The sequence below is a fragment of the Mirounga angustirostris genome, unplaced genomic scaffold, assembly GCF_029215605.1.
Source record: "Mirounga angustirostris isolate CCGP_5_RB_7025 unplaced genomic scaffold, mMirAng1.0.hap1 SCAF_1, whole genome shotgun sequence".
NCBI classification, from domain to species: Eukaryota; Metazoa; Chordata; class Mammalia; order Carnivora; family Phocidae; genus Mirounga; species Mirounga angustirostris.
In genome coordinates this window covers 197440994-197457711 of record NW_026991709.1, presented here as the reverse complement: position 1 = coordinate 197457711, position 16718 = coordinate 197440994, and the positions used below count along the sequence as shown (strand labels likewise).

General features: G+C 43.2%; 1 protein-coding gene across 8 annotated transcripts in view; it reads left to right on the top strand.

The window, feature by feature from the left end:
* The window catches only part of RBM6 (RNA binding motif protein 6), a 107869-nt gene that overhangs the window by 77243 nt on the left and 13908 nt on the right, over window positions 1–16718 (top strand). For 6 of the 8 annotated variants that reach the window (XM_064595808.1, XM_045862338.3, XM_064595804.1 and 3 more), the window contains 2 exons: window positions 8344–8418; window positions 14962–15022. In XM_064595808.1, coding sequence (XP_064451878.1) covers window positions 8344–8418; window positions 14962–15022 — 136 coding nt within the window. Of the gene's footprint in view, window positions 1–4521; window positions 4546–7245; window positions 7413–8343; window positions 8419–14961; window positions 15023–16718 lie in introns of those variants that run through there. The other 2 variants (XM_054504744.2, XM_054504745.2) reach the window with 2 other exon arrangements.

Here is a 16718-nt window from a genome sequence, read left to right as displayed (position 1 = left end):
GAGCTTCCATTCTTAGTGTTGTAGCTACTGTCAGAGTGTCATTGGGTCTGTAGCTTTTTTTTTTGTTTGTTTGTTTGTTTATTAATCTCTGTACCCAGCATGGGGTTTGAACTCCTGATCCTCAGATCAAGAGTTGCATGCTCTTCCAACTGAACCAGCCAGGTGCCCTGGGTCTGTAGCTTTTTGCCTAAGAAAAAAATAATGGTGGGTGGTTACCTCCCTAAAATGGCAGTTGAGCAGTGTGTGTTCAGAAGTCTGGTGGCATTGTGTTTTATTCATCTTTTCAGGGCATTGTTTCTGCAGAAAGTAGGTCAGCAGGGTTTTTTTTTGAAATGTCTGAGCAAGGACATTGAAGCCAGAGAGGCTAATAGAGACAAGCTTCAAGAGACCTAAGGTTCTTGGGTGGGAGGTAGCAGATGACGAGCCAGTAGAAGTAATCTCCTCAATGGTGAGGCCAGAAGAATAGCTGCTGGTTCTTTGGGGGGTACCTGAGAAACACTGCAGCCTTTGTGGTGGGCTCAGCAGTGTGATCTGTGCAGTGCCTTAGGACTTGTGGGCCTCGCATTTTCTCTTGGCTATTCCTCCCATGTCCCATCATGAGCTCTGTAAGAAAAAGAAATGAGAGGGCGCCTGGGTGGCTCAGTTGGTTAAGTGACTGCCTTCGGCTCAGGTCATGATCCCAGGGTCCTGGGATCAAGTCCCGCATCGGGCTCCCTGCTTGGCAGGAAGTCTGCTTCTCCCTCCCACTCCCCCTGTTTGTGTTCCCTCTCTCGCTGTGTCTCTCTCTGTCAAATAAATAAATAAAATCTTTTAAAAATTTTTTTAAAAATTAAAAAAAAAAGAAAAAGAAATGAGAGAGAAACGGTTTGATTATGTTACTCAATAGACAAAGTAAAGTAAGAAGCTTTACATTTACCACATTGATTTTAGAAACTCCCTTTTCTTCCTTTACAGTGACTCAATTTAGAGACCTAGACAATGAAGCATGTGTATATGTTGAATTTAGGGTCCACTTTTTCCAGAGAAATGAGTGTTGGGGAGCTAGAACAATAGTCATCTCGGGGCGCTTGGGTGGCTCAGTCAGTTGAACATCCGACTCTTAGTTTCAGTTCAGGTCATGATCTCAGGGTCGCAAGATTGAGCCCTGCATTGGGCTCTGTGCTCAGTGTAAAGTTTGCTTGTCCCTGTCTCTCAGTTCCACCCCCTGCTCTTTCCCTCCCTCCCTGTCTCTCTCTCAAATAAATAAATAAATAAATAAATAAATAAATAAATAAAATCTTTTTTTAAAAGGTCATTTCAGAATATGCAGGAGTGTTAAATAGTGTTCTAGTATTCAACAGTGTGGGGAGAAAATGGCCCTAAGGGCCTCAGTAGGCGGAGAGCCCCTTTTATCTGGGACTAAAACCTCTGCCCTGCATACCCCACAATTATTTTAGGGCTAAGTGAGAAAATTGTTAGGAAGGAACAAGCTGTATCTCGTTTCTATATCTGTTCTACTTTATGAGTACTTTGATTTCATTATGATGTGATTGAAACCAACTGAGAAAAAAAAATGAAACAGAGGTTATAGAAGCTTGAATTCTGAAGGGAGTTCTGAGGATTACCAGTAAGATGTGTTCAAATATGATCTACTTCCGGGTGGGAGGATGGGTTAGCCTGGTGGTGGGTATTGAGGAGGGCACATTCTGCATGGAGCACTGGGTGTTATGCACAAACAATGAATCATGGAACACTTCATCTAAAACTAATGATGTAATGTATGGGGATTAACATAAGAATAAAAAAAAATGCCTAAATACGATCTACTTCCACTAAGAATTGTTTGGAAATAAATTATTAATTGACCAGGAAAATCTTAACTAGGCTGAGGTCCTTATCAACATTGGATGAAATACTGCTTTAAAACATACAAAATTGGGGCGCCTAGGTGGCTCAGTCAGTTAAGTGTCCGCCTCATGACGATCCCAGGGGCCTGGGATCAAGCTCTGTGTCGGGCTTCCTGCTTAGTGGGGAGTCTGCTTCTCCCTCTGCCTCTTTCCCTGGCTTATGCTCTCTCTCTCTCACTCGCTCACTCTCAAATAAATAAAATCTTTAAAAAAAAAAGACAAAATTAGGGTGCCTGGATGGCACAGTCGGTTATGTGCCCCACTCTTGGTTTCAGTTCAGGTCTGATCTCAGGGTCATGAGATTGAGCCCCATTTTGGGCTTTGGGCTCTGCACTCAGCACTGAGTCGGCTTCAGATTCTCTCTCCCCCTGCCCCTCCTGCTCTCTCTCTCTCTCAAATAAATAAATCTTGAAGAAAAAAAAAAAAACATACAGAATTATAACAAACTGACAGTTTCAAAAGTATTTGCATTTTAGTGGTTCACATTTATTAAGTTACTCTAGGGGCACCTGGGTGGCTCAGTCGTTAAGCGTCTGCCTTTGGCTCAGGTCATGACCCCAGGGTCCTGGGATCGAGCCCCGCATCGGGCTCCCTGCTCCGCGGGAAGCCTGCTTCTCCCTCTCCCACTCCCCCTGCTTGTGTTCCCTCTCTCGCTGTGTCTCTCTCTGTCAAATAAATAAATAAATAAATAAATAAATAAATAAATAAATAATTAATTAATTAATTAATTAATTAATTAATTAATTAATGGGCGCCTGGGTGGCTCAGTTGGTTAAGCGACTGCCTTCGGCTCAGGTCATGATCCTGGAGTCCCGGGATCGAGTCCCGCATCGGGCTCCCTGCTCGGCAGGGAGTCTGCTTCTCCCTCTGGCCCTTCCCCCTCTCATGCTCTCTCTCTCTCTCATTCTCTCTCTCTCAAATAAATAAATAAAATCTTTAAAAATATATATATAAAAAAAAAAAAGAAAAGAAATACAGCCAGCCATACTGCTTCAGGGAGCACACATAAGGTTTTAGCAAGATGCTGTTGGTGTCCCCTTAGGAAATGACAGATAAACTGGTCAGGTAGTGAAAAATATTATTATTATTTTTAAAAGATGTTATTTATTTATTAGAGAGAGCACAAGCCGGAGGGGATGGAAAGAGGGAGAAGGAGAAGCAGTCTCCCCGCTAAGCAAGGAACCTGACATGGGGCTTGATCCCAGGACCCTGAGATCATGACCTGAGCCGAAGGCAGACGCTTAACCAACAGACAGACACCCAGACGCCCCATGAAAAATATTACTAAGGAGCATTTCAGGAAAAAATGTTTGTGCTTTCATCTAGACAAGAAAAGATATCCAGATGAAGTATCAGCTGAGAGTGCAGTGTCTCCTTGCCCCTCAACTTTAAATTGGACCCTGAAGTGGGATTCTATTTCCAGTGGAGATCCCATTAGAGTCTTATCTCCCCGCTGCTCACAAAGTGACTTAGATCCTGTTCTGTGAAAAGTCAGTCTATGGCTCCTGGGTAGCACAGTCAGTTAAGTGTCTGGCTCTTGGTTTCTGCTCAGGTTGTGATCTCAAGGTCTTGAGATTGAGTCCGTATCAGCTCCACACTCAACTTGGAGTCTACGGAAGACTTTCTCCCTCTACCCACCTCCCCCCCACCCAGTACATGCACCCCCCCTCAAATAAATAAATCTTTAAAAAAAAGAAAAGAAAAGCCAGTCTAACAGAGGGTATAGAGATCAATGGACAGAGCTACTACAGAGTTATCACAGAGCTTTCTGTGTGCTTCCCTTAGGGTTTCTTCCTCTATTTCCCTCCTTCCTCCCTCTCCTCCTTTCCTCTTTCTGTCTCATTTTAGTTTTGGCCTTTGGAAATACCGAGTTTTACTGTATGTTTGAACTATAACATATCCTTGCACCAGAAAGAATGAGCCTGGCTGCTTTGCAAAAGATTTCTATAAAACTACCCTTTTATACAAGAGGAATGACGTACATCTGTTTTAAACCTGTTATTTGGTTCCTCTTGCTTTACTTTTTCTGCAAGTCCATTTGATTGCTGGGTTGTTGAAACTGCTGGTAGCACCTGCTTACTAGCTGCTCTCTTTGTGTTAGGTACTGTGCCTTAAAGTAATTGTAGTGCTTTAAGAACACAAAGACCGCTTGAGCAGGCCAGCTTGGGGGATTGGCAGTGCTATCAGGGAGCAGGGTCTTTATGACAGTCTCTCTAAAAAATCCCTGTGGGGCCATTGCCTGCGAATTTCTTTAGACTTTATGCATCTTTTTATCAGAAGCCACATCTTTGGTGTGGCAACTATTACGAGTTGGCTGACTCCCTGGATGTGTAAAACAAAGAAAAGCAATATGGCAAAAAGAAAACCTGACTCTTGGTCCTGTATGTGTTGCTAAGTAGCTCTGTAATCTTGGGCAGGCTGTTCCATGTATCCCAGCCATACTTTCCTATGTGGAAGTAAGTTTTATATATGCCCTACTTGTGAGGATTGAGCTAGGTGACATTTGTGAAGAATGCCTTTGTAAACTGTAATTGCCTTGTGAATAAAGATTACTATCTCTGATAAACAGTACCAGTTCTCAGCCACCAGTAACCTGATTCTCCCATCCTGTGTTTGGAAGAAGCACAAATCTACGAGGAGGGATTGCTGATGTTTCAGTGTGAGTTGTATTCACAAGGCTCACATACTTTCTCCCTGCCTTTTGATCCTCTCTGTGTCTCTCCATGCTTCAATGGGATGACCCGTTCTGTCGCACAGCAACCGTGCTCTCAGTACAAAATGTGATTGTGACCGTGCTTGTGTTGGGAGATCATCAACAAACATGCCGAGCTGCTGGCCAGAAATGTTCTTCCCTTCCCATTTGCTCTTGTACCTCCCCAGTACCTTAAGAAAGGATTCTTGGGGTTTGGTTATGAGCCAGCTGGACCATGTGGTAGAGCCATAATTCTCTGACCCAAGTCCTTTTCACAGGTTGACAGTCACAAAATGAAGTTACGAAGCCTCCAGGAACAGCAGCTGAAAAGGGAAATGGAAATGTGGATGTTGAGTTCAGCTGCCCTCAGACCCAGAGTGTGCTCCTCTCTGGTGTCCCTGAGGTGGAGAATATGGACTTGACTGGCTTTACTGTTCAGGAATGCAGTTATCTCTAGCTTTCTGCAGCTTTACATTAAGAACCCCGGGGATATACTTAGGAACACCTATATGTGACTTTGTCAAGTGAGGGCTTTGGGCTTGGGAGATAAATTTTTGCAGGTTTTGATCTAATTTAAGCCTAATCTAACACTAAGAAAGGAGGTGTCTCTGGTTCTACTTTCAAATGGGTGACGCCTCTTTAGGAGCCAGACCTGGTTAATCAGACTCGTGGTCTTCATGGTTCCTTTGCTTTAGTAGCTTAATAATCCAATAATTCAAATGATGACTAAAAATACTAATGTGTGAAGATGGTAGGTAATAGACAAAAGTGGACAACCAAAATGATGAAATCATTCATTAATGACTTATTGATTTATTATTTATTAATATTTATTTATCCTACTCATTTATTAATCCAACTCCCCACAGTCTGCTTCCCTAGGAGACACTGGCAGATCTTTACCCTGTGAAATCTGAAGAAAGGGCCTGGCCAGGATAGGGAGGGTCATAGTGTATGTCACCCCATGCTTGGTATATCTGGGCAGCCTGTATGTGGTAGCAGCTGGGGAATCAAATCATAGATAAACCTGATTGTTCTCATTCAAGTGATTTCTCTGTTTATTCTTATTAAAACAATTGGCTGTTCTTCAACGATGATGTTAAAAGCATTTCATATTCTTTAGCAGTGGTCTCCTGGCAGCCTTATGTCTAGCCACGTGCGGATTGAAAAGAAAGCCGTCCTAGCTGTAGGGGACTCTGAGGAATTGGAAATCATTGCCTTTGTGACACATGAGGGAAAGGCAATCTTCTCAAATGGGAAGATATGCTAATGAGTGCTCCTGGCAGGAGTTTGCTACCCTGGACGAAAGTCATCCGTGGTTCCTGGAGCGGCGTATTTGTCACACTAGAAGTATAAAGACTCCTTGCCTCAGAAATTTCTGAGTCTAGTGATACCTCCAAGTGGTGAAATCAAAATTTGCAGATGACTATGTTCGCAGTAGTGCCTTGTGCCTGTGGCACTGTTCACTCTTTACGTGGCAACCCACACGTTTTGTGGCCAGGGTGTACAGATGCGCACTGTGACAGCAGTACCTCCCTCCAGAGCCACTGTGTGCTAAGCACTCCAGTCTTCAGGGATAGTTGGATCCATTCAGTCTTTTGTTCCTTCCACAGCCCTTATTAGGTTCCTTTTCTGTGCCAAGTACTGCACTTGGTACTGGTAATAAAAGGCCAGCAAGATTGAGCCTGGACACTAAGATCTGGCCCAGCAATTGACAACTGACACTAAGTGCTAGCGTAAAGATACGGGTTCTGACGTGCAGTGACCATTTCCTATGAAAGCTTAGTCTTTTAGTAGATTGAAATGGGTTGTGAAATATTACCTGACAAGCAAATGAGGTGAGGTGAGTGGCTTTTTGACCTGTCTAGTCTCACCTGCTGATGCTAGTCCTTTTTGAGCACTTAGGAGTCAAAATACATTTATTGAGCCCTCACTATATTTCATGCTAAGCTCTTTATAGGTATTAATTTACTTAATCTTCATAACCATCTTATGAAACAGGTACTGTTATCCCTACTTTACAAATGAGGAAACTGAAGCACATAGAAGTTAATAAGGTCCTTGTTGGAGGTCATGAGGTGGTGGCAAGATTCAAATTCAGGGAACCTGACCCAGCGTCCATGTTCTTAAATGATGTGATATACTGCCTCTAGGTAGAAGGGTACCGTCCTGACCAACCTCCTGTATGGTAGAGCTTGGCAGAGTGATAGTCCCCTGACCTCCCTGCCTGCAGAGTTCTTCTCTTTCCTGGTTTGGTTTCTGAGATCAGATTGCTTGTCCTTAAGACAGAGCACAAGTTGATGAATGCAGTAGGAGGTCCCTTATCTACAGCCCACATGTGAATCTGGCTCTGCCTTTCACCATCTGGGTGACCTTGGCTCTGAGCATGTTTCCTCATCTGTAAAGTGGAGATAATGTTATTTTATGGGATCATTCAAGGGATTAAATAAGATCACATACTTAATAGTTGCTGGCTCTGAGTAAGTGCTTAATAAATGATAGCACATTTTTGTTATCATCATCTTCTAGCCTTGAGAAGAAGCCACAAAACAATTTCTCAGAGACCAGACTCTAGGACCTAAGTAGGCGGGCAGATTTCCTTTGGTTTTGACAAGACAATAATTTTATTCTGTGTATTTCTCTTGACTCTTTTGGTGTGAAAAGCAGAGAGGTAAAGCATTATTTGACAGATGTATGGATTCAAGCAAGAAACTGAGGTCCAATTGCAAAGAAATGCCTTGTAGAACTCAGAGCCCTGTCTGAGGAGACACAGAGGACCCTAGAGGGCGGAGAATGAACACAGCGCAGGGGCTAGTTCCAGAGTCGCATCCTCGGTTAGTTCACTTACCAGTGTGGGTGAGGGTCTCTTGTCAGTAAGCAGAGATTTTTTTTTTCTCTCTCTGCTCTAACATATCTGCTGGCTAGTGTTTATTAAGCCTTACCTTTTCTTGATGGGAAATAGAATTGGTGACTTTTCCAAAATGCAGAGGCAAAGGAGCTCTGTAACTGCAAGCTTATTGAGCCCCTTTCCCCACCTGTTCCTGTGCCAGACTTCCCCCCCAGTGCTTATTTGCCAATGGTTGCTCCTCAGATCTCATGGCTGGCTCGCTCTGTAGGCTCCAAGCCAGAGTGATGCAGCTGCCGTCGCCGCCGCCGCCGCCACCATCAGCCATTCAGGGTCCTACCATAGGACGTGACCTGCCGTGAAGCTTTCACCTTTCTCCGTTCTGCCTATCATCGGGGTTGTACCTTTTTTTCCGGGGGCTTTTGCCATGCAGCCAGTGTTCCAAAGAAAGTTTTCAGGCACCACAGTTAAGAGCCCTACCTGCCTTTCCAAGGAGATTTGAGTTAGCCATGGAAAAGAAGATAATTGAGAGGGCTCCTGTGCCTCTGAGCTGCAGAAGGAAGAGTTGGCTTCTGCTAGTGTGCTCGCTCCGAGTCAGGTGGGGGATTTGCTGGGACTCGTGAACGTGCACTACATACCTCTGGAGAAGTAGACTCGGCCTAACCTGCCTAAGGACAGCGCCCTGACCCACAAGAGCGAAGGCTGAAGACTGATTTTCCCACATCCTTTCCCTAAGCTTAAGCTTGCTCTGCCACACTGCCCCAAGTCTGTGGCTTAAAACAGCCATTTCCTTTTGTTGATAAATAGGTTCAGTCTTTGTAAAATGTTTCAGCTTGGGGACTGGAAAGGCTCTCTGTGCCTTCCTGTCTCTCTGTTTCTCTGAGGGTTGATGTTGATGGCTTCTGTCTTTGTCTTCACAGGGAACTCTAATGATCCATGACAAAGAGGTCACCCTTGAGTATATACCAGGCCCAGATTTTTGGTACTGCAAACGGGTAAGTGCCAAGAATTCCGTTCCTTAGAAGTAAGGATCCAGCCTCACAGCTCCTCTGTGTCTCCAGGAGTGCTCCCTGGTAGTATGCATTGCCAAGGACAAAGCTCTTCTACCTTAGTTCACTTCAGATGAACTGAGGGTCTGTGCAAGGCCAGCCACCATTCATGCTTTCTGGCTGCTGCCTGTGGCCGTAGAGAGTTCTAGGCCTATTGGAGGCACCCTCTCAAGGGACATACACCATGCTTTTCAATTGATTACGAACTGCATTGACTTAAACCTCTCCCTGGTTACCAACTTCCTGGGGGTGGTTATAGGGGATTAGTATTTGGAGAGGTTGGTTCTGCCAGAGGCATACACTTTTTGGCTATTACAGGGTTTCCAAGGATATAGAACTTTAGGTACCATGACATTTTACCTCTCTTGAAGTCCAGTAGTCTTCTAGAATGGCATATTTATTTTATTTTATTTTTTTTAAAGATTTTATTTATTTATTTGAGAGAGAATGAGAGAGAGCACATGAGGGGGGGAGGGTCAGAGGGAGAAGCAGACTCCCTGCCAAGCAGGGAGCCCGATGCGGGACTCGATCCAGGGACTCCAGGATCATGACCTGAGCCGAAGGCAGTCGCTTAACCAACTGAGCCACCCAGGCACCCTAGAATGGCATATTTAAAGATTTTAGGCTATACTCTTTTTTTTTAATTTAAGATTTTATTTATTTGAAAGAGCATGGGGGGAGGGGGTGGGCAGAGGGAGAAGCAGACTCCCCACGGAGCAGGGAGCCCAATGCAGGGCTCAATACCAGGACCCTGGGATAATGACCCGAGCTGAAGGCAGATGCTTAACTGACTAAGCCATCCAGGCACCCCTAGACTATACCCTTTTTTGTTGTTGTTGTTTTTAAGATTTTATTTATTTATTTGACAGAGAGAGAGACAGCGAGAGAGGGAACTCAAGCAGGGGGAGAGGGAGAGGGAGAAGCAGGCTTCCTGCCGAGCAGGGAGTCCAATGTGGGGCTCGATCCCAGGACGCTGGGATCATGACCTGAGCTAAAGGCAGACGCTTAACGACTGAGCCACCCAGGCGCCCCCCTAGACTATACTCTTATTGGAAGTCCAGCTGGCTTGCAAATGAGCATGAAAATAAGATTTGTCAGTTTTCATTGCTGCTACTTAGTTTCAAAAATAATTATGAAAAATGTATAGTTTCTGAACCATGATTCATTAAAAATTCATTATAAAACTTGATAAAATTCAGCAAAAACTTTAGGTTGATATTTTATTAGCCTCAATGAAATATAATTTGTATAGCTGTGGTTGTCATTAACCAAAGCACTCATATTTCATGGTGTCATTTTAGGAAAACATTTAACTTTTAAAAAAATTGTGATAAAATACATGTAACATTAAATTTATCATTTTAACCATTTTAAAGCATACAATTCACTGGCATTAAGTACATGCATAGTGGTGTACAACCATCATCACCATCTAGTTCTAGAACTTCTCATCACTTCAAAAGGAAACCCTGTATCTCTTGAGCAGTCACTCCTCAGTCTCCTTTCCCTCATTTCCTAATAAACCACTAATCTGCCTTCTATCTCTATGGATTTGCCCATGCTAGACATTTCATGTAAGTGGAGTCATAGAACATTTGACCTTTTGTGTCTGCCTTTGTTCACTTAGCATGTTGTCCAGGTTTATCCATGTTGTAGTATGTATCGGTATATCACTCATTTTTATGGCTGAATAATATTATATGGCTATACCACATTTTGTTTATTCATTCATCAGTTTATGGACATTTGGGTTGTTTCCACCTCTTGTCTGTTGTGAATAAGACTGCTGTGACTATTCATTCACGTACAAGTTTTTGCTTGAACACACATTTTCAGTTCCGTTGGGCATATACCCAGGAATTGTGAGATCATATGGTACTTTTATGTTTTAACTCTTTGAGGAATCACCAGGCTATTTTCCATAGACAGCAGCTGCACCATTTTACAGTCCCACCAGCAACGTATGAGAGTCCCAATTTCTGTACACCCTTGCCAACATTTGTAATTTTAACCCTTTTTTTAAATTTTTTTCATTTTTAAGTAATCTCTGCATCCAACGTGGGGCTCAAACTCACAGCCCCACTATCAAGAGTCACGCACTCTACCAACTGAGCCAGCCAGGCACCCCAACCCTTTTTTGATAATAGCCATCCTAAGTGGGTGTAAAATAGTATCTGATGATTTTAATTTGCATTTCCCTAGTGACTAATGATGTTGAGCATCTTTTTATGTGTTTGTTGCCACTTTTATATCTTCTTTGGAGAAATGTTTATCCAAATGCTTTGCCCATTTTTAATTGGGTCATTTGTCTTTTTGTTGTTGTTATAAGAGTTCTTTATACTGGATTCTGGATATAAATCCCTTATCAGATGTGTGATTTGCAGTTATTTTCTCCATTCTGTGTGTTGTCTTTTACTTCCTTACCATGTTTTTTACACAAAAATTAATTTTGATAAAATCTAATTCAGCTGTTTTTTCTTTTGTTGCTTATCCTTTGGTGTCAGAAATCATTTGCCAAATCCACGGTGATGAAGATTTACGCCTGTGTTTTCTAAGAATTTTATAGTTTGGGCTTTTATATTTAAAGCTTTGATTTATTTTGAGTTAATTTTTGTTCATGCTGTGAGGTAAGGTTGCAGCTTCATTTTTGGCATGTGGGTATCCACTTGTCCCAGCATCATTTGTTGAATTAACTATTCTTTTCCCGTTGAATGGTCTTGCACCCTTGTTGGAAAGCAGTTGACCAGAGGTCTGTAGGTTTATTTCTATAGACTCTCAGTTTTATTCTGTTCTATATTTTTATCCTTACATTAGTACCATGCTGTTTTGATTATTGTAGCTCTGTAGTAAGTTTTGAAATTGCTAAGTATGTCTTTCAACTTTGTTCTTTTTTAAAGTTCTTTTGGCTATTGAGTGTCTTTTGCAATTCCATATAAATTTGAGGATCAGCTTTTCCATTTCTACAAAAAGACGATTAGGATTTTTATAACATTTAACATTTTAATAGTGATTGCCTCTACATTTTGAGATTATGGGTAATTTCCCCCCCTCTCTTATACTTTTCCTATCAGCTATAATACCCATATATTATTTCTTTTATAATCAGGGATGGAGGGAGCTAGCATTAAAGGGATCATTTTGAACTCTATTTTTTTTTTTAAGATTAATTTACTTTCGAGAAAGAGAGAGCACGTGAGCAGGGGGAGGGGCAGAGGGAGAGGGACACCTCTGAGATCGTGACCTGAGCTGAAACCAAGAGTTGAATGCTCAACTGACTGAGCAACCCAGGCGCCCCAAACTCTATTTTCTGTTAACTGGCAGAAAGCAAATGTTGATATCTGATGTCAAAATTACATGGCTATTGCCAAAACTGTTGCTTGAAAGAACAGAATGGCTTGGTTACATTGTCCCCTAAGATGACAAGCCACTTGCTTAGCTGTCTCAGGGGTTCTTGTAATTTCTGCGCTTTATTAGAAGGATTGAGTACCAGCCCTGCATATGCAACCTTTGGCCTGATGTGGAATCTACCAACTTAAAAAAAGAAACATTTATAGCAGTATTATTTGTAATGTCCCAGAAGTCAAAACAACAAAATATCCATCAACTGCTGAATGGATAGACAGACAACACTCGGCACAGCCCTACAGTGGAATGCTATTTGGCAGTTAAAAGGAATGAAGTGGGGCTCCTGGGTGGCACAGTCAGTTGAGCCTCCAATTCTTGTTCTGGCTCAGGTCATGATCTCAGTCCCATGAGATCAAGCCCTGCATCGGGCTCCGTGCTCAGTGCAGAGTTTGCTGAGATTCTCTCTTCCTCTGGCCCTCCTGCTCGTGTGCCTGCGCTCTTTCTCTCTCAAATAAATAAATCTTAAATAAATAAAAGGAATGAAATGCTGCAACGTGCTAACATGGATAAACTTTGAAAACACTATGCCAGACATAAAATAATAAAATACCTTATATCACACTATTCCATGGGACTGGTGGTAAGAATGGGAAATGACTCCACTAGGTTTCTTTTTGGGCCAATGAAAATGTTCTAGGGGCGCCTGGGTGTTCAGTCAGTTGAGCATCTGCCTTTGGCTCAGATCATGATCCCAAGCTCCTGGGATTGAGCCCTGCATCAGGTTCCCTGCTCAGCGGGAAGCCTGCTTCTCCCTCTCCCTCTCCCTCTCCCACTCTCTCTGCTTGTGTTCCCTCTCTTGCTGTGTCTCTCTCTGTCAAATAAATAAAATCTTAAAAAAAAAAAAAACTGAAGTTAGATTGTGGTGATGGTTGCACTCTACGTATAGTGGGAGTCATTGGGGGTGCCTGGGTGGCTTAGTTGGGTAAGCATCCAACTCTTGGTTTCAGCTCAGGTCATGATCTCGGGGATCGTGAGATTGAGCCCCACATCAGGCTTCGCTTTCAGCATAGGAGTCTGCTTGAGTTTCTTTCCCTCTCCCTCTGCCCCTCTGCCTCTCCCCCCTCAAATAAATAAATAAATCTTAAAAAAAAAAAAAAAAGAGGGACACCTGCGTGGCTCAGTTGGTTAAGCGGCTGCCTTTGGCTCAGGTCATGATCTCACGGTCCTGGGATCGAGTCCCGCATTGGGCTCCTTGCTCAGCAGGGAGCCTGCTTCTCCCTCTGCCTGCTGTACCCCCTGCTTGTGCTCTCTCTCTCTCTCTGACAAATAAATAAATAAAATCTTTTTTAAAAAAAAGGAATCATTGGACATTTGAAACAGGTGAACATTATGGTACTTAAACCAAGGTTAGGATCCTGACTCCACCACTTAACAACTCTTCTGTAATAACAAGCAGCCTCCAAATCCCAGTGACTTAAATGCACAGACATATTCTTCATTTAAGTTACATGTTTGGAACTATGGGTCATTGCTTGTTCTGCTCCATGACCCCTCAATTTGGGACCCAGCTGGAAGGAGCAGTCCCAACGTGGCACTGCTGTCCCCCTGGCTAAGGGAGAGAATGAGAGGCTCATTCTCCCAACCAATGGCTCTCAGAGCTTCTGCCAGGCCCGTGCAGGTCATGTTCATTCACACTCTGTTGGCCAAAGCCAGACACGTGGCCAAAGCTGCCAACAGAGAGGGCAGTGCACTCACCTGCAGGGAGACACCACTGTTGCTTGACCGAGAGCAGGGCTGTGTGTATGATCCGTCCGTGCACCAAGAAGGGAACAAATTGACTGTAATGACTTTACTCGAGTTTGTCTGAATCACTTAAGTGATAGTTTGTGGAACAGGCCAGGTACCTGGTGTGTGCTGTTTACTCATTAGCTTCTGCTGTGGTGGTTATTCTCCTCCATCTGGCATGCCCTCCTTGCTCACCCTACAAGGCCCTACTCAAATAGCAGCCTTTTCTTCACAGTTCCTGTTCTTTGGTTTCCTGCCAGTCAGCTCTCTGTCCTCATACTACTTGGAAGCTCATTGGCAAAAGTTCAGTGTCTTTGGGATTGGCAATGTGCTTACCTTTTTATTCATAGGTTCAGACAAGAACTACATTCACATTGCAAAGTGTCTCTTCCCTTGTTTGGGCGAATGAATGTTCCTTTTCCTTTTAACATCCTCAGAAGAGCTGCCAGAGGCACTACTTATGTATCTTCCTCTTCTTTCCTTGTCCTTTTTTAATTTATTATCATTTTTTAAACATTTTATTTATTTGACAGAGAGCACAAGCAGGGGGAGTGGCAGGCAGAGGGAGAGGGAGAAGCAGGCTCCCCACCGAGCAAGGAGCCCAATTCAGGGCTTGATTCCAGGACCCTGGGATCATGACCTGAGCCAAAGGCAGACGTTTAACGGATTGAACCCCCCACATGCCCCTCCTTGCCCCTTTTTTAAATCAGGGGAGTTGATCATCAAGAATTGTCAGTTCCAGCCCAGCCTGAATGGGGCTCTCATAAGCAGTTTAGGACCAAATGTTGGATGCAGACTATGAGGGGCAATGGCTTTGGGGCAGTAGTATCGTATAAACCATTTAACAGTCCAGTTTTCCTAGTTAAGTTTATTTCCTGTAGAAATCCTTGTCTCTCGGGGCACCTGGGTGGCTCAGTCGTTAATGCGTCTGCCTTCGGCTCAGGTCGTGACCCCGGGGTCCCGGGATCAAGCCCTGCATCGGGCTCCCTGCTCAGTGGGAAGCCTGCTTCTCCCTCTGCCACTCCCCCTGCTTGTGTTCCCTCTCTCACTGTGTCTCTCTCTGTCAAATAAATAAAATTTAAAAAAAGAAAGAAAGAAAGAAATCCTTGTCCCTGACAGAGGCATTTGGGGCTGCTCGGGGGTCCACGTGCCCTGTTAGAAGGCAGCTCCCAAACAGCAGCTTCCCACATTCTGTCTGCCAGCTCTGATGAGTGGGGGGACATCAGATTTGTTAGGCTTTACGGTGATCTGGGATATGGCTTATTTCTTTCATGTTTGGCAGGTGCTATTATGTTGGATATACGTAAGGTTTTTTTAAATGTTTTTGGTCAAATTGAAGTCTTTCCCTTTCCCATGCAGTGTAAGGCCAGCGTAGCTGGACACCGATCTTCATGTTCACTCTGCAAGTGCCCAAGGGAAGGTGAGTGTTGCTAGAGGTGGTGGTGGTAGTTTTTATTTTATGTACTGATCAAAACAAATTTCATGCTCTCTTTGGCTTTTAAGAGTGGTCATCCCTAAAGACAAGTTGATCTGTAAAGCTCTTAAAAGTGCAATGTGATCTCTAACTTCATGTGACCTGTTAGTGAATGATAGTGGATCTCAGTTCCACCAGGGGAAGGAGATGGGTTGCCAAATCCTCACATTGAGGGAACCAAGTGGGCAGCTGACCAGAGGTCAGTAGGAGTGTTACTTAGAATACATTTAAGGATGTTAGGTTGAGAAAGAGTCTCCGTGGCATTCGTCCATGTGACCCTTATCCCCCACTGCTTTGGTGTTACTGAGAATCATCTGTTATCGGGATTGTTTTCTTATTTACGCTCTATATAAACATTTCAGGATCTTCAACAGAAAAATATTTGTAAAATAACAGTAAAAAATGAACAAGAGAAAATCAGGATTGAGGGTATATGTTGTTTTTATAAAGGAATAAACCTACCAGCTTCTCAGTCACTTAACTTTAAGTAAATTTCTCCAGAGAACCTTTAGGTAGGCAACCTTGAAGAGTCTGTCAAAGGCATCTATAGCAATGACTATTTCTGTTTGTTTTTCTTTTTTAAAGATTATTTTTTTATTGACAGAGTGAGCGAGTGCACAAGCAGGGGGGGCAGCAAAGAAAGAGGGAGAAGCAGGCTCCCTGCTGAGCAGGGAGCCCGATCCCAGGGTCCTGGGATCGGGGCCTGAGCCAAAGGCAGATGCTCAACCAATTGAGCTACCCAGGTGCCCCAGCAATGACTATTATATGCCTGTTTCTGATATTACCCCTTCAGGAGAGCTAGGGCATGACCATAAAATATAGTTCAGTTTAGGGATCCAGGTAGCCTTCTGAAGGACCTGTTTGTTCCAAGTTTAGGACTTAGTATGTCTACAAAGAGTTTCTTAGCTGGGGTTTTGGCCTATAGTGGAGATTCTACTCTCTAGTGAGGACTGTGAAGCAGGTGTTCTGAAAATCTTTAAGGAAGGCTCTAGATGCTGTAGAGACCAAACCAACCTGTGAGAAGGTGAGTAAATAACTGAGATTTTTAGCTTGTATTACAATTCAGATTACGCAAAATTGTGGGTTTTTTCCCTGAAGAAAGGCTTGCTTTCTCAGTATATTCTAACAAATGAATGGCTGGTTTATAAAAATCCTTGGGTACCATACCACTAAGAGGGCTGAGACAGCTTTAACCTGAAAACATGTAAAACAGGTGTTCACTAGTTGCCTATCACTGCTGCTAAGTTATCTCTACATTGGTCCTATAGAATGTATTTTTTTGAACTACATGGCTTCCTGTGAACCCTCCCAAGAATTGAATTCGTTGCAAAAAAATGTTCCTAATTAATTGGACAAATTGTCCTGCTATAGAAAGAGATTGAGAATGAATCATTTATATTTTGAAGGACATTTGCTCATTACAATTATTTGCAGGTGAATGAGCTATATGCAGGTAGGTCTGTTAGCTTCCCCAGAGAAGAGGGGACCTGTGGTCTTACAGAATTGGAGACAGCTGTCTTAGTACCATAACACTGGAAGAAGCAAGACTCCTAGACACATACGTTTGGGATATATGTTTCTACCAAACTTCTGGCAAGGGTCATAGCTTTGGTAATTTTGTTCCCAAATCTGTTCTTATCAT